Genomic DNA, 24,045 nt, shown 5'->3' with positions numbered 1-24,045 from the left:
CTAAACATTAAGAACTACTACAAATGCCACTGCATTATTTTCATGACTACATCTTAACCATATTAGATTAAATGTACTTTGAAGACTGGGCCATGTCTATTTCAATCCTGTGACCCCCTCATAATACCTATACATACACACACACAACCACAGACAAAGTTGTGGCATATGAGTCAAAAATTTGCTTTGGAAAAAAAAAAAATCAAATACTTCTCACTAATAATGAGTACCTTTAAGTCTAAGACAAATTAGTCATGCTTTCCTATTACATCCCAACACTTGCTATAATACACCTCCGTTTATTAGGAGGAGGAAGTATGACTGGCTCAGAATGCATCACAGGGTATGTGTAAGGATTCACTAAGCTAGCATATGTAAAGCATTTAGAACTGTGCCTGATACATAAAAAGAACGCAATAAATATTCCTCTCTTAGAGAATATTCTTTTTTCACAGTATAATGTAAATACTTTTTGTCTCCTCTACTAGAAAACATAATCATGATGGGCAAGGGACCCTGCTTTAGTCATCTAAGTTCAATCATTGTGATTCAATAAAAATGAAATGAATTAAGATAATATTAATGACACAATGTTACTAATGGAAGCAGACACAGGAAAAAGGATTAAGATCAAGAACTAATTGCCTTTTTAGTAAAGGCAACTATTTAATATCAAAACTTTCTACTGAATCTGATAATGGCTGTAGAACACAGAAAAGGTAAAAAACACTGGATAAAATACACCACACAGAACATCCGTATTATTTACGGGTTTAAGTACTTAGCTAAAATAGGACCTAGCTCATTTATGGTCTATTCCTCTTTAACACAATTTAACTTAGTAATTACTTGTGATTTTTTGCAGTGACGTGGACGCTATGTGTTAAGTTCATGCCAGACACATAAAAATTCATGTATCTGATCTGCAAAATAAGAACTGAAACTCTTCTAGTTTGACAATGTACTAAATAGCTGACAGATGCATTTCAAAACACAGGACACATACTAACCTATTGGGTTTATCAAAATGGACTGTGTTTTTACTTGATGGAGAAGAAGATGGCATTCCTTCTCTTTCTCTCCTGGGGAAAGAATGTGGGAAATTCTCTTTAGGAACAGTGGAATCAACTTCATCTGATTTTGAAAGATGGACATCCTTGTTTTCTCCCTTGTCCAAACTATTTATAACTGAATTCTGTCCACTGTCTTCAGAGTCTTTGTGGGGAGACTGATCCAAAGAAGGCTGAACAGAGTCACAAACTACAGGGCTGGCAAAGTGTTCATTTTTGAGGAAGTCCATTTCACTGTAAAAGAAAGAAATTATTAGAGAAGAACTGTATTTTTTAAGACTTTGGCCATAGCATAAACCTCATACTGGGTTTAATGCTTTAAAAGTATAATATATTAATAGAAAGTGGTTTGGCAACTAATTAATCTTTTCTGTACCATATATATTGATGCTTCATATAGAAATGTAGCCACAAACTGTTACAAAACATAAAAATGGTTTTATAAACTATGCTTTAGATCATCACTTAGCCTTTTTCACGTGCAAAATGTGGAAAATTCCATCTAACCCACATCATTAGTGTAAGAACTAAATGAAACAATGAATGGAAAATATGTGTAACACTAGCACGAAGAAGTCACTTTATTACCACTGATACAACCTGGAGAGAGGAAAAAACAGCTGACTCCTTGATTCTAAGCCATGTATGATTTTATGATTATCACAGTGATGAACGATTTTGGGGGGGAAAGAACACATTAAGTATATCAGCAATTATAAGTTTTTTTCCCCAAAAGTATTAGGATATGAAAAATTATGCCTTACAGCTGAAATATTACATGTTTATATAATCTGTCAATTTCTTTAAGAATTTTAAGAGCTTTTATAGAAATGATGATTAAGTACTAACCTTTCAAGTCTTCTGATTTGTTCCATCAAAGACCATTTCTCACTATTTAATAAACTAATTTTATCTTCTAATTTCTGTACTAGCAAGGAGTTCTAAAATCAAAATGGGAGAAAAACAGAAACTCAAGATCTCATAGTCTGCTTTCACATGGCTTAAACACTTTTCGTGGGCTTGATTATTAACACCTCTCACCTCTACAGTCTGAGGAGTTTCAAGGGCTGAAGGAAGGTCACCTAAAACTGGAGTCAGAGCCTCTAATTCATCTTCTTCTACACCGCTGGCCACGTCCACAAGGTCTTTCCCAGTTACTTGATGATTTCCAAAATCTCGGTAGAGCTGCAATAAATCTGGAGGTTTTGGAATGTTTAATCCTACATCATCCCATAGTTCAAAATCCTAAAAGATACAAAACAGTAACACAAAAAAATCTATGTGGCAGTTTTATCTTGCATTTTTGAGATGTATCTTTTCCTTATTGCTAATATCTTGAAAACTCAACATAATTGTGTGATAATGTCAAAGTGTATGTGCCTGGTGAATAAACATCCTGGGAGTTAGGAAGAGTCTAGGATTAGAGCGTGAGATGCACCCCCACCTCATACTTGGAAAATAAGGGAAACAGGGTCCTCGGTGGAAAGACAAGTTTTCTTTACAGCCAAAAGGATATTCTGGACTTCCCTAGTGGCACAGTGGATGAGAGCCTGACCGCCAATGCAGGGGACATGGGTTTTGTCCCTGGTCTGGGAAGATTCCACACACCTGGGAACTACTGAGGGCAAGCTCTAGAACTCGAGGGCTGCAACGACTGAGCCTGCAGCCTGCAACTACGGAGACTCACGCACCCAGAGCCTGCGCTCTGCAACAAGAGAGACCAAGGGGTGAGAAGTCCATGTGCCCCATAATGAAGAGGAACCCCAGCTCGCCACAACTAGAGAAAGCCCGCAGGCAGCAACAAAGACCCATCACAACCAAAGAGTTAAAAAATAATAAACTTCTAAAATTAAAAAAAAAAGGATATTCAGAGAGAAGTTGAAAATAAAGAATGTTTATTTACAATAAGAAAATTTCACATAGCACCACAGAAAGGAAAGATAGGAAGTAAAGGAAAGAACTGGCAAGAGGGAACCAAAAAACAGTAAGACAATGATTATATGCAGATAAAAATATAAGAAAACTATCAATAAGTATGTATTGAGTGTTACTATATATGCAGAAACAGAGATGAACAAGAGATGCGTTTAGCTTCAAGAAGATTATAGGCTAGTCAAGGGAGATAACAGAGAATCTTAGGTAACATAGAGCCATTAAGATAAAATCAGGCCACTAAGATAAATGATCAAAAATAAAATCAGGTAAAAAGTTTTACATTTTAGCCAGAGGCTAAACATGAAAGGAGTGTGGGCTCTAGGGTGGAACTGCTTTAAGGTCAGTCAAAATTACTATTAAACATCACTTAGTGGTTAAAGAATAAGTAATTGATGAGCGCTTGCACTGCCCTTTATAAAAGTTTTATTGGGGTATATAATTAATAAATAACAAACTGCACAATTTAAATCTGACTCTTTGCGACCCCATGGATTGTAGCCTACCAGGCTCCTCCGTCCATGGGATTCTCCAGGCAAGAATCCTGGAGGGGGTTGCCATTTCCCTCCGCAGGGGATCTTCCCAACCCAGGGATCAAACCTGGGTCTCCTTCATTGTAGGCAGACGCTTTTACCATCTGAACCACCAGGGAAGTCTTAAATCCACAAGCTAATTTCAAATGTACAATCTGCTAAGTTTTGACATCTGAGTACACACCTGAAGAGATCACTGCAATCAAGAAGATGAACTTGGGGGCTTCCCTGGTGGCTCAGTGGTAAACAATCTGCCTACCAATGCAGGAGACACAGGTTCAATCCCTGATCTGGGAAGATCCCGTATGTCATGAAGCAACTAAGCCTGTGCGCCACAGCTAGTGAGCCTGTTTGATCTGGGGCCTGGGAGTTGCAACTATGGAGCCCACGTTCTGCAACTACTGAAGCCCACACCCCTAGAGTCTGTGTTTTATAACTACAGAGTAGTCCCTGCTTGCTGCAAATAGCGAAAAGCCAGCGCAGCAGTGAAGACCCAGCACGGTCAAAAATGAACAAATACAGCAGAGAAAAAAAAAAGATTAAACACCAAAGGTATGGGAAAAAAAATGATGAACTTGTTCACTCCCAAAAGTTGTATTGGCCGCTTGTGATACTTCCTCCTTTTTCCTCACATATGCCCTGTTCCTATGCAAATACTGTTCTGTTTTCTGTCACTGTTACAAGTTTACATTTCTTAGAATTTTATATAAGTGGAAGCACACAGCAAGTACTCTATTTGCCTGGTTACTTTCATCCAGATTATTGATTTTCAGACTAATCTATGTTGTTGTATCTGTCAGAGGTTCATTTTTATTGCTGAGTTAGCATTTCACTGTAACAATACATCAAAATTTTTTTATTCAACTGCCTGCTTTTGGATACTTGGGTTGTCTCCCTAATGTCAGCTATTATAAATAAAGTTGGTGTGAACACTGTGTAGGAGTCTTGGTATGAACATCTCCCTTCACTTCTCTTGGACTGTAATATGTAGGAATGGAATAATCAAGTCATATAGGTGGTAAAGGTTTTAATTTTTTTTAAATAGACTGCCAAAAAATGTTCCAAAGTGACTGCACCATTTTGGATTCCCAAGAGCAATGATGATATTTCTACTTACTCCACATTTTTGCCAAGACTTGGTACAGTCTCAGTTAAACATTCTAGTAAATGTGCTATGGTATTTCATTGTGACTTAATTTTTATCTACCTAATGACTAAAGATATAGAACATCTTTTTCATGTGCTTATTTGATAACCATATATGTTCTTTGTTGAAGCATCTGTATAAATTTTTTGTCCATTCTTTTAAAAATTGGGTCTTTTTTTTTATTATTCATTTTAGAGAGTTCTTTAAATTTTCTAGATAGCATTCTTTATCAGATATGTTACCTAAATGTTTTACCTAATCTGTGGCTCATCTTTTCATTTGTTTAGAGTTGCTTTCAAAGAGTATAAGCTATTGAGTTTGATGAGAACAAATATTTGATGACGACACCATACTTTTGGTGTCATATATAAGAAATCTTGGCCTATGTTCCAGGGTTGCAATGAATTTTTCCGTGTTTTCTTCTAGGAGCTTTATGGCTTTAGAATTTACATTTAAATCCATGATCCATTTGAATTACTTTTTGTATATGGTGTGAGGTATGGTTCGAAGTTCATTTTTGGAGGTATATAGATATCAAAATGTTACAGTACCAACTGTAAAAAAGACCACTTTCTGAATGGAATTTACTCTGTGCTTTGTTAGATGTCAAAAGACCATCCATGTGTAAGTCACTCTTGACTCCCCACTAAGTTCCAATGATCTGTCTACGTTTATGTCAGTAAGATACTGCCTGAACTGTGATATCTTAAAGTCAGCTAGTTGAAGTCCCCTAATTTTGCACTTCTTTATTAAAGTTGTTTTGGCTATACTATGTTCTTTCCATTTCCACAGAAATTTTAGAATAAGCTAACCTCTACAAAAAAAGCTGGCAAGATTCTGATTAGGATTGTGTTAAAAGTACAAATCAATTTACAGAAATTGACACTTTGACAATACTAAATCTTCTCTATTAGCACAATGTATCTCTTCTTTATGTCTTCTTTATTTTCTTCCAGCATGTATAATAGTTTTCAGTGCATAATCCTTCATCATATTTATCCCTAAGTATTTCCTATTTTTTTGATACTTTTGTAAATGGTATCTTTAAAATCTGAATGTCTATTTGTTGCTAGCATATAGAAGTACAATTCACTTTTGTTCACTGATCTTGTATCCTACAACTTGTCTATCATCACTTATTAGAGTGTTTTTTTAGTGCAGTCTATAGGATTTTCTATATACATAATCATGTTACCAGTGAAAGTTTTCTTTCTGCTTTTCCAAAATATATGCCTTTTCTTTCTTTTTCTTGCCTTGTACTGGCTAGATTCTTCAGTATGATGTTCAACAGAAGTAGTGAGAGCAGATACTCCTGTTTTATTCCTTATCTTTCATCATTAAGTATGATGTTAGTGATAGTTTTTCTGTAAATGTCTTTTATGAATTTGAGGAAATTCCTCACAATTCCTGATTTCTTTAAAGTTTTTATGGGAAAGACACATTTGATTGTGTCAAATGTTTTCTTTTGAGATGATCATATGATCTCTTTTCTCTTTTGAAAAGTTTCTTAAAATGGTGAATTACAATGATTGATTTTTGGACTAATCAATCTTATGTTCCTCGGATAAACCATTTGGTCATTGAATATTAGCATTTTTACACATTGTTGGATTTGATATTCTCTTCAATTTCTAGAAGAGTTTGTGAAGTAGTATTACTTCTTCCTTAAATATGTGGTAGGTATCTACAGTGATATAACCTTGCTCATTTACTTTACTTCTTCCTTAAAAGTCTAGTAGATATCTACAGTGACATAACTTTGCTCATTCCAGATTCTGATAATTTGCTTCTTCTCTCTTTTTCTTAATTAGTCAGGCTAGAGGTTTACCAATTTCATTAACCTCAAAAACCCAGTTTTTTGTTGTTATTAATTTTTCTCTGTTGTTCTCTGTTGCCTATATCACTGATACATTCTCATTTTTAATATTTCCTTCCTTTTAATTTTTCTGGACTTCAGTTAGTTTTCTTTTCCTAGTTTCTTAAAATAGAAACCAATCTTCATCAATTTGAAATCTTCTTTCTTTTCTACTCAGCATTTTGGTGTTATGGAATTTTACTGTTATGTATAACTTTAAAAAAAAATAAGCTAGATAAAAGAGGAAATAAGTAAAATACAAATTAGAAAGGAAACAAATTATTGTTAAAAAAAAAAAAGGAAACTGTACCTGGTCATCATTTTCATCGGAAAATGTTATTGATGTCAGCTTGTAGTTATTCTTCAATAAAAATTCATTGACTAAGAAGTTTAGAGCTCTCTTTTCAAGAGGTTTGATTGGCTCCTAGAGACAGATAAAAGATGGATATAGTACTGTAAGTCTTCCGCTTTCAATACTTGTGCTTCCATTTCATATGGAAGATACTTTTAGATCTGTCACTCACCCACCTGAATTTCAGGACTTGATTTGTAATTTTTTCGTTCCTGTAAAGGAACTTCATGTTCTGGTGGAAGAAAATACAAATAATATTTTACTCTTTTACATTGGAAAATATCTCAGCTACTTCTACATTGTCAAAGTAGAAAAAGTCTCAAAAAAGTTGTATGTACACCACCTGCAGCCTTTGTCAGGTTGGCTCGGAGGGCCTGAATGGTCTCCTTGGCTTTCCGTAGTTCAAACTCCAGGACTGGACAGGGATTTGGAATAAACACACACAGGCATCCAACCAAGAAAAGGGAAACAAAAATAAAAAATAAAAAGCAAAGATGGGTATGAAAAAAAAATACAATTTGTATTGAAAACAGAAAGCATGCAATCTTTATGAAACTTGTGAACGCATGCAGCAGAGTTGATTTGCAAGCAAACTGGTGAATGTTTTCCATAGTTTTCGAATACATACAGGGGACTACTGATCAAATGTTCTTAGCTGTCTGACAAGGAATAGTTCTATTTAAAAACAGAATCTATGGCAAACTCTCATTTAGGCAAGCAAAACCTTAGGTGTTGTGCTTCACTCAGTCTAGGTAAGAAATGTAATGGAATGTTTCCAGGTGACATAATTTTAGGGGAAAAGACAAAACTTAGATGAAGCTCTAGCAAATACAGTTAAAGAAAATCTTAGGATTAAAAAAATAGTATTTATCTAGAATAATGTTATAAATCAACATACAGAAACAGTGAATATATCCTTTCATTAAGATGTTGAAGAAGTATGTTTTAAGTATCTTACAAATGTGGGATGTCTATCAATTTTTCTACAAACAAGTATATGTCTTCTATAAACAAGCAAAGATATGTTAAACACATATCTAAAAAAAGTTCCAAGGGATTTATTTTAGGTTTCATTTAAAGCCAAAGAATAGACATAAGTTTGTTTTTTAAGTTACAATTCAAATCATTCTAAAGCAAATGATTGTGTACAATTCTAAGAGTGTAGTTATCTAAGGATACTGAATAAAATTAAGTAGAATTTCAAAGTTTCTGACAACTCTTCAAATAGGTATTTGTTCACATTAAGAGGTACTAATGAAACTTAAAGATTTCTCCTGTTAATGCAGAGTCTAATACAATAAACATGAATACTGAGGAAACATTTTAATGAGCTTTTTGAAATGTTTCATCATGAGCAAGATTTAACTATGTCTTTACTGGGAATTTTCTTTAAAATATATAAATACTGCTATGAAGAAAAAAGTATTGGGGGAAAAGTTATTTCTGTGAAGTAAAGCTCTGAGAAAATTAAGTGATCTCTGTCACAACTGGATATTAAAAAAGTTATTATTTAAATAGTTCTGCATAAAGATGCTGCTAAGTCGCTTCAGTCGTGTCCGACTCTGTGCGACCCCAGAGACGGCCGCCCACCAGGCTCCCCCATCCCTGGGATTCTCCAGGCAGGAGTACTGGAGTGGGTTGCCGTTTCCTTCTCCAATGCATGAAAGTGAAAAGTGAAAGTGAAGTTGCTCAGTCGTGTCCAACTCCTAGCGACCCCATGGACTGCAGCCTACCAGGCTCCTCCATCCATGGGATTTTCCAGGCAAGAGGACTGGAGTGGGGTGCCATTGCCTTCTCCGCATAAAGATGAGTAAATTTAAAACTTTAGAGATTGACTAATAAACAGAAAAAAAGAAGATGGCAAATGAAATGCTATCAGAGACAACAAAGCTATAAAAATATATGGAAAAAATAGAATTCACTCAGTTTGCACATTTTCATTAAAAACTTAAGATGTAACTGAATCACATCTAGTACATGAAGGCCAATTATTTTGATGCACAGAATTTCACTGCAGCAACATGGAAGCACAGCTAAAAATCAGATGATGTGTATATGACTGTTTCTTTTTATGGTCGTCAGCAATGCTGATCTGCAAACATTTCTGTGCAACAAAGTAGAAACATTTTCCCTAAAAATCACACTTCTGGAAACTCTTAAAGTTTGTATTTAAAGTCAGACTGCACAGATTCGATGTGTAAGGTAAGTACAGAATAAATTTACTTTTCTTCTATTTCAAAACTCTAGGTTTTGATTTGAAAGCCCTTCACTATACCATAAGGCAAGTAAGTATACATATCATACTTTCAGTATCACTTACAATTTACTGAAACACGTTACAGAACAATTGCAGATCAGAAATGCCCTGCACCAGAATGATAGAATATGAAAAAACAAAACAAAACAAAAGTGGTTAAAACACAAACTGTGGGGGGAAAAAAAAAAACTCAATTCAACTGGTGAAAGTTTAGGTGACCAAGAGCAAAACAATGAATGATCAAGGCACAGAAAGCCAGAAAAACCCATGTCAGACGGCAAGAATTTATATTTTTATGCACATCTGCACATACATTGCCAAATGCCATTAACAGTTACCACTGCTTTCAAAGCTAGTGCTTATCAAAATGAATTCACTCTGCTGCATGTTTCTTAATATATAATACAGACTTTAAAAGACAAAGGCATATCTTTGAAGCTACAGCACATCTCTATAAAGGCACAGTATGATCAAATAATTGCAGTTATGTGAAAAGTTTTACATGAAAGGTCTGAACAGATATATTTACACACATATGAACTTGTCACTTCTTTATCAAAAGATATTGGATTAAAACTTAAAACTTTACTTTGTAAAGTGATACATTATACCAAGCAACCTCCAAGTAGTTTTCAAATATTATAATTCTTCATAAGAATGTGTGAAGAAGTGAATGCTTTTAAAAAACACTGTAGAAACCAGCTACCTCCCTGCTCATTCCACCCCCCAACCCTCGACTAGCCCAACCTTGCTGAGTGCAATTTTAGTGGAACTAAAGTAATAACTGCAAAGATACAGGTATATTGTAATACTGCATATTATAATCTTACCAAAATAATTAATGACTAAGTCAGTATCAGCCATTCTAGATTAGCTGAAACAGTTATCTCTCAATCAAGGTTGGATAATACTGGTATTGTATCAGGGGTATTTGAGTGCTTAAAGATCAGGCACTCATGACTTGGGATATATGCAAGTGTGTATTACTATTATCTTAAAATATCTGTTAGTCTTAGTTCTTTTAGCACAAAACTCAAAATAATGGTGCTCTATAAACATATGTTCATTTAGAGATCTTTTCCTCATTAAAGGAACACCTGCACGGACTTGAAAAAAATAAACAGATTTTTAAATTTAGGAAAATGATGATGAAAATCATCACATACATATATGTATCACACACATATATTATATACATATATATATATAAACACACACGCACACATATATATGTCAGATAAACAGTTTATTAATGGTTGGAGCAGACCCTACATTTGCATCATGGGGCAATGGACTCAAACCTGTGTTATCTATAAACTCCTGCCCAAGACAGGTACAGGAACATCAAAAAGAGCTTTTTGTTTTTTCTCAGTAAGGTTTACATGTGATCCAATGACAGATGACATGGCAGTTATCTCTTCTCAATTACTGGTCTTTCAATTAGCTTCTAACTAACTACCGATGGTTAGTAAAGACACAAAAATCTCTTTGGAAATGGGAATTGTGATTAATTTAAATTTTCAGCCACATATCACACACTTGATTCAACAACACGCTATTGCACAAGAGCCCTAAAAGTCTAAAGGCTATTTTCTTGGAATAACATGTATTTTCTTCCTTTTCCCAGTGAAGATGAAAGACTGCATCCATTCATTCATTTATACTGAAGTATCACTGACTCATAATACTGTGTTAGTTTCAGGTGTATAGCATAGTCATTCCATTTTTTTGTAGCCTATGTTTCATTATAGGTTATTACAAGATATTAGATATAAACTTTTGTGCTATGAAGTAAACCCTTGTTGCTTATCTATTTTATGTTCAGTAGTTCGTATCTGTTACTCCTGTACTCCTAACCTGTCCCATCCTCCCCTCTCTCTCCGCTTTGGGGAATCACAAGTTTGTTTCCTATGTCTGTAAGTCTATTTCTGTTTTATATATAGATTCACTGGTATTATTTTTAGGTTCCACATATAACTGATATCACATAGTATTTGTCTTTCTCAAGACCGCATGTACTTATATATTAGCATTATACAGTAAGCAAAAATTACTTTATTTCCCCAAACTTAGAGAAAGAGTATAATCTTTAGATTAAAAATATAAGGTCAAAACTACCAAGTATTTAAAATTTTCATTCTTAGTTATGTTTGGTTATAGCATTTTACTTAGTTACAATATCTTGCTTTTACATCCATGTTTCCCCTAATTAAAAATACTAACATACCTAATAATAAGAATAATGATGAACCTCTTAAATTTGACTTTAGGTTTTCAAATAAAAATTAGAGGAATGAAAATAATTACATCGTCTATTTCTGGGTTGAAGTTATTTTCAAATACATAACCATTTGAACAATAATACAATATACAAAACTAAATATATTTGGTTAGTTTTAAATAAACTAAAATTCCATGTATTTAACAATAAATAACATAAAACATATAATATCTAACATTTACTATACAATTAAATATAACATAATACCACTTAACAAATGATATAATTAGGAGGATGAGTCCTAAAATTATTGAAATAATTCCCATTTGATTTGCTAATTTTCAGATATTACTCATGTGATTTGCTCTTTTGACACAGCTGTCAAGTAACAACGCTTACGACTAAATCATGACTATCGAGGAGGCAGCTGCACTAAAGTCTTCCAACAACTTCCCCCTTCAGCTGATACTGCTATTGTTCTCACTGCTGACTCCTCTCTGAGCCTCTGCTGAACTAAAAATGATTACATCAGTTTTTCCCCTAAATCACATAATACTGTTAAGAGATTTTTAAATAGCTCTTTTCTCAAGCAATAAATGAAAAGCACATACTGGAATGTCATTTTACATAGGTCAAACTTAATCCTTCACCCTAACAGGTGGCACGTGGTACCATCAGTCATGGGCTCTGTTGCTGGGTTATCTACATTTGAGTCTTAGCTCTGCCACTAAAGTCTTAAGAATCTCCGTGTGCCTCAGTTTCTTGGGGAGTGGAAGATGAGGATAATTCTATAACTTAATGAGCTAACATACATTTACAAAGCGTTCAGAAAGGAGCGAGTGCTATATAAACATTAGCGCTCAATAGCACTCATCTTTATTCACGATGACTACAACAGGCACATATATGGTAGGTTTGATAACCTTGTTCCAGTAAAGGAAAAAAAAATGCAACAGGGCTGACGAAGAGAGGCGGCCCCAGTGTGGAGCCCCCTGACCCCACAGGGCCCTCCCAGGCTGCACCTCTCCCTTGTGGCGTCTTTCCTATGCCAGGTGTGCCCACCATTCCGGTGGGTAAAATACCTGACAGTTGCTTCTATCTCAGAGTCAACATCCCGTGAAAACTACAGTTCCTATCAACACATTCAGGAGCTACTTCAATAACTGACAGTCACAGCCTGAAGCACCAGCAAGGTACCAGTCACTTGACATCTGAGGAGCCAGAGCTTCTACACTGGTAACTTCAGGGTGGGCCCCCAGAAGAAGCCAACTGGCCTCATCTGATGTGGGCAGAATACAGAGGGTACAAATTGGTCTTCTGAAGTCCCTACAGATCCTGTGGTGATGCCAAAAAGGCAAAACCGGTGGGAGAGTGGAGAGGGGAAGGAGACTGGAATGAGGAACCAAGCAACTAAAAAGGATGCTGGTCTTCTTTTTGGAATGGGCGAAGTCCAGGAAGCCCTGAGGGGACCAAGCATTAACAACCTTTATTTTTAGGATCACAGGAAAGTCAAATGAAGTTTCTAGAGGGATGCAGTGGCGGCCAGGGAGAATCCAAGGAATGAAGACAAAGTTTTGATCACTGATCAGCATGGAAGTATTTAAACCAATTTTTAACCATCAGCAGAGTTGCACTGGTATATACCATGTAAATATTACTTAGCCCTGGTCTGGAGGATAAAAGAAATGAGGAGAGCAAGGTCCAAGTAACTTTGCACTAAACCATGGCTAACTCACACCTGCTTTACACCAGTTTTGTAACTATATGGCTGTAAACTATTAGCTGTAAGCAGAACTCAGTAGTTGTAGGCACACATAACCAAAAACTCAGAGCATCACTGGAAAGAGCAGTTGGGGGTTGCTGAACATTCGGGAATGCTCCCTGAAGCCAATAAATTAGTAATATAACTTTGTATGATAACTATCTAATTCTATTTACACACTGAACTGTAGAAGGAAGACAATTTTTCAAGTCATTTCATTATTTCTGGAATGTCAAAAACATCCAAATCTGTCTTTAGAATCTTACCTGCCACTCTCTCATCTGTTTCCCTGTTACCATCATCTGAGTATCTTGCAAAGTCTAAAGAATCAAGGGTACTGATGCTCCCGGCTCGATCTGTAATAAATCAAAAACAGAAAAAAAAAAAAAAAAGAATTAAACAGATTTTCATTTAACTGCCAAAATAAGGGACTGGAAATCAATTATCTATGATTTTTTTTCCAGTTAATAAACTATGATTCTAAGGTATAGGAATTCTATTAAAAGTATAAGGTAAAAATGCTCATACTAATTAAACTACTTTGAAGTAACTCAAGTTTCCCTGCCCAGAGCTCTAACTCCTGAACAAAACACACACAGGGTATAATGCAACCAGCCTAGCTAAGGACAACAGAACTGCAAACAATTTGAATTTTATTCCAAGTACAATGGAAAAACAACAAAAACACATACATTTTTAGAAACTGGCTGCTGTAAGGAAAGTGGTTCGCAGAGAGACCAGCTCAGAGGCTATTATGTAAATCAACTATACTCCAATAAAAAATAAAAATTAAAAAAGAGAGGCTATTAGAGTCATGCAAGGGCTTCACCTGATTGCCAATGCAAGAGACATTAGAGACTTGGGTTTGATCTCTGGGTCAGGAATATCCCCTGAGGAGGGCATGGCAATGCACTCCAGTATTCTGGCCTGGAGAATCCCATGGAGAGAGGAGCCTGTGGGCTACAGTCCACAGGGTCGCAAAGAGTCGGACACAACTGAACTGACTTACTTATTAGCACAATACACAGCACAGAGGTGCGTAGGTGAGAGGTGATCAGATCCGGCCTAGAATAGAGGTACTAGCAGTGTGAGAAGTAGTCAGATTTGGGTTATTTTTTGGTGTAAAACTAACATGTCCTGGTAGTGAAATGAATGTGGGTTTAAGTAAAAGAGAGAAAACAAGATGACTCCTGAAGACTCCATTTATTGAATTTGTAATATGAAATGCAAAAGATGAATGAAGGGACTTTAGGAGGTCTGTGTTTTAAGTGCATGGGGGTGGTATGGAGTGGTCTTGGCTTTAGGTAGATTTTTAAGTGTCTCTAAACAGCAAAACACACTGTAAAAATTCTCACTTGAAGGAAGAAATCAAAGCTGATACTTATTAAGGGAGATGTATCTAGCTAATGCATAGAAGGGACAATAGGTCAACTCTATTAAATCATGCTACTTACAGAGCACTTACTGTTTATAGATTGCTCTAAGGAATAGATTATCTATTTAGAAAGCACTATCTGGGCAAATAAATGCAGGTTACAAAAATATAGATTTGAAATCCACATATGGCTCCCCTACCTCCTTTTAAAACAATTAGTATATGCCAATAATTGAAATAGTTGACTTTTCAAATAGAGTTAAATTATTATCAATGTACCTCTTATCTTTAAATTCCTATTAAGGTGAACTAAGTGAAATTCTATATATAGTACTCTTCTGAGAACACAGTGTTTGTATTCAGATAAGCATTTAATTTCTCTGCACTTTAATTATATCTGATAAATAGCTTACTACTAACTTATGTTGTAAGATAGTATAAACAAATAACAGGAAATCAAGTACACCGTTCATTACGGCATAATTTATTTAAACATAAACCAAGAAATATCAAAAAACAATATTTACTACAGAAATCTCAAAAGTTCATATTAAAATGGGTTGAAATTAGGAATATTATTCAGCAATAAAAAAAACTACTGATATATGCCACATGACTGAATTTCAATGCTTTATGATGAATGAAAGAATCTTTATACAGAATACACACTGTGTAATTTCATTTACATGAAGTTTTAGAATAGACAGTAGTAATTTATGGTAGAAAAAAGTCATTATAGTGGTTCTTGGAGTGGGGGGTTAAAAGGAGTGGGGGTTGACTGGGAAGAGGTATGAGGGAACTTTCTGGGGTGACACTAATAAACAGGAGATTGGGTCATCACAAGGGTATTCATTTGTTGAAATTCATCAAATAATACACTTGAGACATATATTTTACTGTCTTTAAATTTGCCTCAAAAGAAAAACAGGTGAATTCTAAACATTGAACCCAAGTCAGTGATATGCATGCTAAAATATTTAGAGGGACGTATACCGGTATTGAAAAGCTTCTCTGGTAGCTCAGTCGGTAAAGAATCTGCCTGCAGTGCAGGAAACCTGGGTTCGATCCCTAGGTCGGGAAGATCCACTGAAGAAGGAAATGGCAGTCCACTCCAGTTTTCTTGCCTGGAGAATCCCATGGACAGAGGGGCCTGGCAGGTGACAGCCCATGTGGTTGCAAGAGTCGGACATGACTCAGCAACTAAACCACCATCAATACCGATATCTGCAACTTAATTTGAAATGCACAAAAAAATAAGACGACCTTTCAGATGGGTAGAGGATCAGAGAGTTGTATAAATCAGAGACACAAAGCAATCATAGTAAAAATTTAATTGCATAATTGAGGTGGTAGATAAAGCAATCACAGTAAAAATTTAATCGTATAATCAAGGTGGTAGATATCAGCTGTAAAAATTCTTTCCCACCTTTCTTAAGTTTTGAAAATTTCAAAAAAAATGTTGGAAAAAAAAACTGGATGTACAAAGGGGACCAAAAATAAAAAAAACGCATTTAAGTTAAATCCAGGATCCACTGACTCCTAGAATTTTATAACTGAAGTTGTAATACTGGGAGACAGCTATGATTTCTTATTGTCTTAAATGACAAAATAAATAATTTTGTCTCCCCTCTACTGTTTGAAATGGAACCAAAGTTAGACAATGTGTCACAAAAAGAGAGGAAATAAATTTCAAGATATAACGGATAAACTTCATAAGGCTTTTTACTTTTACATTTTTTAAACAAGTAAACATACAAAATGCTTGACTGGAATGGACCACTGACCTATGACTATATCTGCCTTATAAATAACTAATATGTTATAAAATGGTGTTCTCAGATCACTATATGTATACTATCTAAAATTTCCTGTTTTTTTTAAATAATGACTTTTCTCCAATGATTTGTACCATACTACAAATAAGAGCTCTTTCCTCCAATTATATAAATACACATACTATAAATAATTATAAAAATAGAAGTACATAGAAAAGTAGATAAACCATTCCAATCTTGCTAAGATTGGGAACGTGATCAGAGATTATTAAATTTCCCCCCAGAATTTCTAGATATTCTTTTCTGAACTCTTTTCCCCATGTGTAAGTACACACACGATTTCTGCAAAAACACAACGGATACTTGCATCTTTGTAACTTGCTTTTTAAAAATGAAGATCATGTAGTGAGATTTTGCCATATTGATAAGACGATGGATACATATTGCTAAGACTGCTTTCTAAAGTAAGCACAGCAATCTGAGTTCCATCTGCAGTATACAACAGCAGTTGTCAATGCTTGGTATTATTATTTTTAATCTCAGCAATTTAACATATACTATAAAATTGTTTTATTTAATTATGCATCTCTTTGATTCTTGGTGAACTTGAACATTCTTTTAAAGATATAATGGCCATCTACCTTTTTTGGGTGTATGTGTGCAAATTTTCTATTCACTTTCTTTGACCACATAACTAACATCCAGATTTTCCTGGTAAGTTATTTTGCCATTACTGCCCTAATCAGAAACTCCTCTTGAGTACTAGTCTCTCTGCTCACACTCACAAGCATGTTTTAGCTTACATATATAAGAGAAAGAGTCTGGAAAAACTAGCCTCTTTTCTTAAGAAAGAAGCTATTACCACTTTCTAATATAAAGTATACCACAAAACATTTCTTCAAATTCCAAGACTGTGTAACTTCTTAGTAATTCACTTTGTAACTCAGAAACTGAATGATCAGAGACTTTCGTCATAGCTGGCAAACCAGTAAAACCTGTATGTAAGTTTTAGTAGGCCTGAAAACTAAACCCATTAGACACACTGTAACTATAAGGCATGCAGACTGACTTCATAAATTACTGTATGAGAGTAGTCTTATTTATGTACATTTAATGAGTGCTGATGACAGAATGTACTTTTACAATAGCTAAAAAAATTAGTTTCAGACTCTTGAAAAGTTATCTTTTATAGAAATTACATATCAATAGCACTGTAAAAGAAAAATGTATCAGAAAAACTGATCAGCTCCTGACTGGTAAACAGCATTGGTTAATTCAGTGAACATTCAGTGAACAACTACTGTGTACCAGGTTTGTAACAGGAAAATACAATAAAGAATTAAAGAATAATTTTTAAAGTCTATAGATATAACTGATTCTGAAGAATAGACTTAAAATTTCAGAATGCTTCTCTCTATATTGTTTAAATTTTTTACAATTAATACTTTTTGTAATATGGGCATTTTATAATTAAAAAGTCATTAAAGTACTGAATTTACAATTAATGGATTTGAAGAAAAATAATGTCAACCAATTAGCTTTAAAATTCAATTTGCTTAGTAAAGATGATTTACTGAATTACACCTGTGTCATGGGTTAGGGTTAAAGCAAAGAAAGAAGTATATAGTTTATAAATTCAGTAAACAGATAACAAACTTACCTTAAAAATAATTATATGTAAATTTGAGGTCATGCATAAACACTTTAGTATATTATCCACTTACATTAAAAAATGGATCTTAGAAATCTTTCAGTGGCAAAATTTACATTTAGATTTCCTGATCTTCAGTTCTTCTCTAACATGGGGACTCATTTCACTGGCCCCTGTGTTCAAAATATTTGAGAGCTAGAGGGAATCTTAGAGATAGCCCAACCCCTCATCTTGACTAATAAGAAAACAGAGCTGTGTATTCATTCAGTGCATATTTACTAATCCACGGTGTGGAGTAGAAAGATAAAAATTCAGTAAGACTTGGCTCTAGCCTTAAGTAAGCTTATAAACCTCTGGAATTTAGTCATGTACACAGATAATAACGATACAATTAGACTACGTTAAAGGTTAAGCAAATTAACCTTTGCGAGAAGCTCAGGGTATAATTTAAATCTCCCAGTTTCCAGTTCACTGTCTTTTCTTTGTCACAAGATTCCACTGAGTTAAACATCAAATTAAAAGACTTACACTTAGGAACAGGTGAACATTGAAACTTTACTGACAAACTATTCACTAAAGTTAAAATTCTATAATGCCGGATGACTTGACCATATGAACAGCTGTCAGGTAAAGAAGAGGGTTACTATTAACAGTATTAGCTATCATTATATTGAACACTTTCTGACCACTTATTCTGTGCCAGATATTTTTCACAGATAAAGAGGAGCTGTCACCTTCTGTATTGTACAGTAAAGGGTGGAGAGACGACCCCAGACCCAGGCAGCCGGGAAGAAGCAGAGCAGAGACACGAACGCCAGCCCTCGGATGCCGACGCCTGAGCTCTAAACCACCAGTTTCCTTCAGCAACTTGCAAAGGCGTGCAGGTTCAGATCTCCTAGATACCAGCTAAGCTGGGCTTGAGACAGTGGATTACCTCAGTAAGGTCAACCTGGACTCAACTTTCCTCAGGCTACAGAGGGAAAAGCTAATTTCACAAGGAATATTCCCAACTTACATATTTAAAGGATCCCAACAACTAAAGATCATCTCTTTAACATACCATCAACATTTATTCAAAGGCTTATTTGTCAGGCACAATATTAGGCACTGGTGACAAAAAGATAAATAAAATATGGTCTCTTTCCTATATTCATGCTAAATAAATATTTATGAACTGCCTACTTTAGGCACCTGTGCCAGATGTGAAAGAAGACAAAGATGTATGAGACAGGAACCCCAACAAACACCTTTAAAAACAATCTAGTCAGCTAAAACATCAACATACCAAAGTAAGACCAACACTATCACAGTCACAAGTTTCATAGAATTAATTTCCGTAAGAGAGAGACAAAAAAAAAATACCACAAGTTCAGAAGATTTAGAGACTACTTTAAGGAAGGAACATACACTGGACCTTCCCTTAAAGATAAACAGAATCTGGAAAGAAGAAAAGAATGATGGAGGAAAAGAATATGAAGAGAAGGAAAAATAATATGGACAAGAGCACTGAGACAAGAATATATAAAACAAGTTCAAGAAACACTAAGTAAATAATGTGAGTACAACAAAGGTCTGTATATGACAATGTGGATGAAAACACAGGAAGAAACAAAATTATAGGGAGAACTTTATGATGCATATTTATAATAAAATATTTCAAAGTCATTTTATTGTAGACTGTGCAAAAATGGGAAAAATTAAATTCCTAAACAGATTTGTAAATTCTTTTTTCTGCAATATATAATTCTGCTAATAAAAAAGAGTTCAAAAAAATTGTCTTGGATGAGAGCAATTTTAAAAGGTTTTAGCTAGTGTGACACGAACAAACTGCTTTTAAAATCAATTAAGGATGGAAGAACCGATTAAAGGCACAGGAATCAGCGGTAAGGCTAAAACTGAGGGTCTAGATGTGAGCTGAAGGCCTGACCTAAGGCAGCACGCAAGCACAGAGCTGAAGGACGGTCAGAAAGAACACGGAAAATAGCACGACACCACCCTGAGCCACATGAGCTGCCTAATCAGGACCGGCCGGTTTGAAAAACAAATGAACATCATTTCTGACTGCTGAGGGAATCTGGAAGAAGGTTACACCCATGATGGCAACCCTGGTCCCCTCCTAGAGGCTCAGTCATCTTCCATGACTAGACCAGAAACTGAGATGTAACCATGCAGCAAAGCTTCGAGGTTGAAAAAAAATGAGGATGTACTAACCCAAGCTTCATGGATTTCCACAGCTGAATTTCATTCAGCAGATTGTTCTCCTTTGTCTTGGTGTGGTGCTACAGTTTATCATTTTATTTGTTAAATGATCAATATTATTCTACCTGACCTGCCCTCTGCATTAAAATGACTGGCTACTCTGAGTCAGTAAGATACACTTTGAATGGGTTACTAAGATTCTTTGCCTGATCACATACTAAAATGCTTCAGGAACATTTGCTTAACTGTGCTTTAAAATTGACAAAACAGTAGTTGCGGTGCAATGGAAAGAATGAAAACTTGGAAGCTGATGATCTGGTTTGGAATCCCAATCTTGCCACTTAAGACATGATACGAAGTAAAATACAAAAGGGCATACAAATAAAAGGTAAGCCCATCTTCAACCAGCCATCACCCTATGGGTCACCAATCATTGCTTAGACTCTTCTGTAAGCATCCTTTTAGAAATATGCTAGGCATAGACCAGTTTCTCCCTTTTTGTGTATCAATGGAAACAATTCACAAATATTGCCTGCATCCTAATTTGTTCAATTTATAATATATCTTATATCATTCCACATCAGCACATACAGATCATTCTGTTTTAATTAACCAATCCCCCACTGTTGGACATTCAGGTTGTTTTCAATCTTTGATACCTTTACTTGAACGTAGAAGATATGAAAAAAATCTAGGTTCAATAATTTTGATGCAAACGAACTTGTCCATAATAAAATATGGAATGGAACTGGATACTAAGGAATATGCATTTTTAAAATGTGCTTGATACCACCAAATTACTCTCAAAAGAGTGTCCTACCAATAGTATAAAAGTATACATTTTACTTTCCAACCTTTGTATCATACGTATTTTGATCAAAACTATACTCAGAAGATAACTTGGTTTACAGAAAAAAAAACAAAAAACAAAACCTGTTAGGAAGAGTTCAGTGAGATTGTAGACTCAAAACCCACCTATCAGTACAAGCTACCTATTTGTTAGACATCTTATTTGAAGGTTTAGGAGGCAAAAATCAGTATTCTTACTACTGCAACTTACCACAATGCAAATATTAAACATTAAGAACATAATAAAATACGACTAAGAAATTTTGGTGATACATTCATTACTCTCATCATCTCATCTTATACTCTGGACATTTCTCCTTACTCATACATCCATTCTCCACGCCCCCATCCCCCAACACACACACACACACACACACACACACACACACACACACACCATTCCTTACAATCATTGTGAAGAATGCCTATATTCAGGAACTACTCTTGAATAAAAATATTAGAAGCTTTTAAGGCTGCTGCTACATACTTCTCCAATGGTGATTCTACTTCTGCACATATATAAGAATATTTACAAGACTCCCCATACAGTGCAATAAGAAGCTATTGGTATAGTTTTGTCTGCTTGAAACATGTCAAATATATCCTAAAAGAGATCTTTGTCAACATTATAGTAAGAATTGTCAACTGAGTCTCAAAATTTCCCTTCCAAATAAAACCGACCTTCAAGGTAAAACAGCAATAGGAGACCGGGAACAGAGAAACTGGTACATAGGCACCAATAATTTGTGAGCAAAGAACGACATTTTTTGCTACTGTCTTGTGCAAATTTAGTTAATATATGATACAAGACAGATATTCAATATAAGGCAACAAAAAAGGCAGACATGTACCTAACACATATGCAGAAATAACTTAACGATGCAGAATATATTGTTTGTGTTCATATACCAGAGGGAAGATGGTATTGGTATTTCACGTGACTCAGTTCAGTTCAGTTCAGTCGCTCAGTCGTGTCTGACTCTTTGCGACCCCATGAACCGCAGCACGCCAGGCGTCCCTGTCCATCACCAACTCCCGGAGTTTACCCAAACTCATATCGAGTCGGTGATGCCATCCAACCATCTCATCCTCTGTCGTCCCCTTTTCCTCCTGCCCCCAATCCTTCCCAGCATCAGGGTCTTTTCCAATGAATCAACTCTACGCATGAGGTGGCCAAAGTACTGTAGTTTCAGCTTCAACATCAGTCCTTCCAATGAACACCCAGGACTGATCTCCTTTAGGATGGACTGGTTGGATCTCCTTGCAGTCCAAGGGACTCTCAAGAGTCTTCTCCAACACCACAGTTCAAAAGCATCAATTCTGCGGTGCTCAGCTTTCTTCACTGTCCAACTTTCACACCCATACATGACCACTGGAAAAACCATAGCCTTGACTAGATGGACCTTTGTAGGCAAAGTAATGTCTCTGCTTTTTAATATGCTGTCTAGGTTGGTCATAACTTTCCTTCCAAGGAGTAAGCGTCTTTTAATTTCATGGCTGCAATCACCATCAGCAGTGATTTTGGAGCCCAAAAAAATAAAGTCTGACACTGTTTCCACTGTTTCCCCATCTATTTCCCATGAAGTGATGGGACCAGGTGCCATGATCTTAGTTTTCTGAATGTTGAGCTTTAAGCCAACTTTTTCACTCCTCTTTCACTTGCATCAAGAGGCTTTTTAGTAGTTCTTCAGTTTCTGCCATAAGGGTGGTGTCATCTGCATATCTGAGGTTACTGATATTTCTCCCGGTAATCTTGATTACAGCTTGTGCTTCTTCCAGCCCAGTATTTATCATGGTGTACACTGCATATAAGTTCACATCACTAGAAACACCAAACTCGGTTTACACTGCACAGTTATAGGATTTGGTGTCAATTAACGGCAGAACACTGGAGCTGTAATTCTCATTACAAATGTTTCTTGTTTCGCTAGAATTTATTACATGCAAAATTTGACAAAAATATCTTAAATTGACTCAAAAAAGAAAAGTGCAAAATACACCACCACATAGCCACCACATGATATGAACAACTGCTAACATTTTACAAAATTTAAAAAGAAATACCTTAAAGTTCATGTCCCTAATGTTTCCTTCCTCAAGGGCAATCACAATAATGGATTCAGTGTGACTCTAGTTGATGTTTTTTAAACCTACAGCACAAAGAAGTACCCACAAATAATATATTGTTTTATGCATTTGAAAATGTACATTATGGCATAGAACCGTGTGTGATGCTTCCGAATGGATGTGAGATCTGATTAAAGGCTGCTAAGATCTCCATTCTATGAATACACCGTAACTAATGTTTCCATTATGTATGGCCAAAAGCACTGCTTCCAGCAGTGTACACACCTCGTTATGCACCCTAGTAAGTTCCAGATAAATAGTTATATGTGGAAAAGCTGGGTTAACCGGTGTGCACCATCTTCAGTTTTACTGTATTTTATCAAAACATTTTCCATGGTAGTTGTACTGACACTTCTACTGGTAGCACAAGAGTGCCTGCTTGCTCCGTATCAGGAATACTAAGTGTCAGACTTCTTCATATTTTGCCAAAAGATTGGGTATAGATATTATGCATTTTCTGATTACTAGTGAACTTGAGCAACTTTTCATTGGTTTGTTTCTGCCTATTTTTCATTAGGTTATTTTTCCTTCCTTTACTTTGCAGGCATTCTATACAGATTCTATATTTGAAATACTTTTTGACTATTATATATATGTGCCAAATATGTACTTCTAGTCTATGGCTTGTCTTTTATTTTACGTTTTCTTTTCACATATAGGAATTTTAATTGTGATACAAATATATCACTCTCTTCAAAATCTACAATTTTTATGTGTAAGAAATCTCACCTCAAGGTCATGAATGTTTTAATATTTCCTTCAAAAAGTCTTCAAGTTCCATTTTCCACATTTAGTATTTCAATTCATTTGGAAACTTTGTTTTGATGTGTGTATGTATATGGTAGGAGAGAAAGAAATAACTTCCCTCTAGAAGGAGAAAAATGTATTGAACAGTCTACCCTTTCCTCCTTTATTTGACTCTCTTTCTTATACAAAAGAT

At 35.3% G+C, this 24,045-nt stretch overlaps 1 protein-coding gene across 11 annotated transcripts in view; it reads right to left on the bottom strand.

The window, feature by feature from the left end:
- Positions 1 to 24,045, bottom strand: part of RELCH (RAB11 binding and LisH domain, coiled-coil and HEAT repeat containing) — a 108,806-nt gene that overhangs the window by 74,132 nt on the left and 10,629 nt on the right. For 10 of the 11 annotated variants that reach the window (XR_014074731.1, XR_014074729.1, XR_014074730.1 and 7 more), the window contains exons 2-8: positions 13,396 to 13,485; positions 7,233 to 7,304; positions 7,066 to 7,121; positions 6,848 to 6,961; positions 2,112 to 2,315; positions 1,920 to 2,011; positions 1,011 to 1,304 (exon numbers count right to left, since the gene is read on the bottom strand). Coding sequence is in view for 7 of the 11 variants with exons in the window: in XM_081562252.1 (XP_081418378.1) it covers positions 1,011 to 1,304; positions 1,920 to 2,011; positions 2,112 to 2,315; positions 6,848 to 6,961; positions 7,066 to 7,121; positions 7,233 to 7,304; positions 13,396 to 13,485 (922 nt within the window). In the remaining 4 variants the exon portion in view is untranslated. The remainder of the gene's footprint in view (positions 1 to 1,010; positions 1,305 to 1,919; positions 2,012 to 2,111; positions 2,316 to 6,847; positions 6,962 to 7,065; positions 7,122 to 7,232; positions 7,305 to 13,395; positions 13,486 to 24,045) is intronic. The other variant, XM_081562256.1, reaches the window with a different exon arrangement.

This window comes from Giraffa tippelskirchi, chromosome 14 (genome assembly GCF_054371585.1).
Source record: "Giraffa tippelskirchi isolate mGirTip1 chromosome 14, T2T-mGirTip1v1.2.pri, whole genome shotgun sequence".
Classification (NCBI taxonomy): domain Eukaryota; kingdom Metazoa; phylum Chordata; class Mammalia; order Artiodactyla; family Giraffidae; genus Giraffa; species Giraffa tippelskirchi.
Note: the sequence above shows the minus strand (reverse complement) of the source record. Positions and strands in the feature narration are given on the sequence as shown.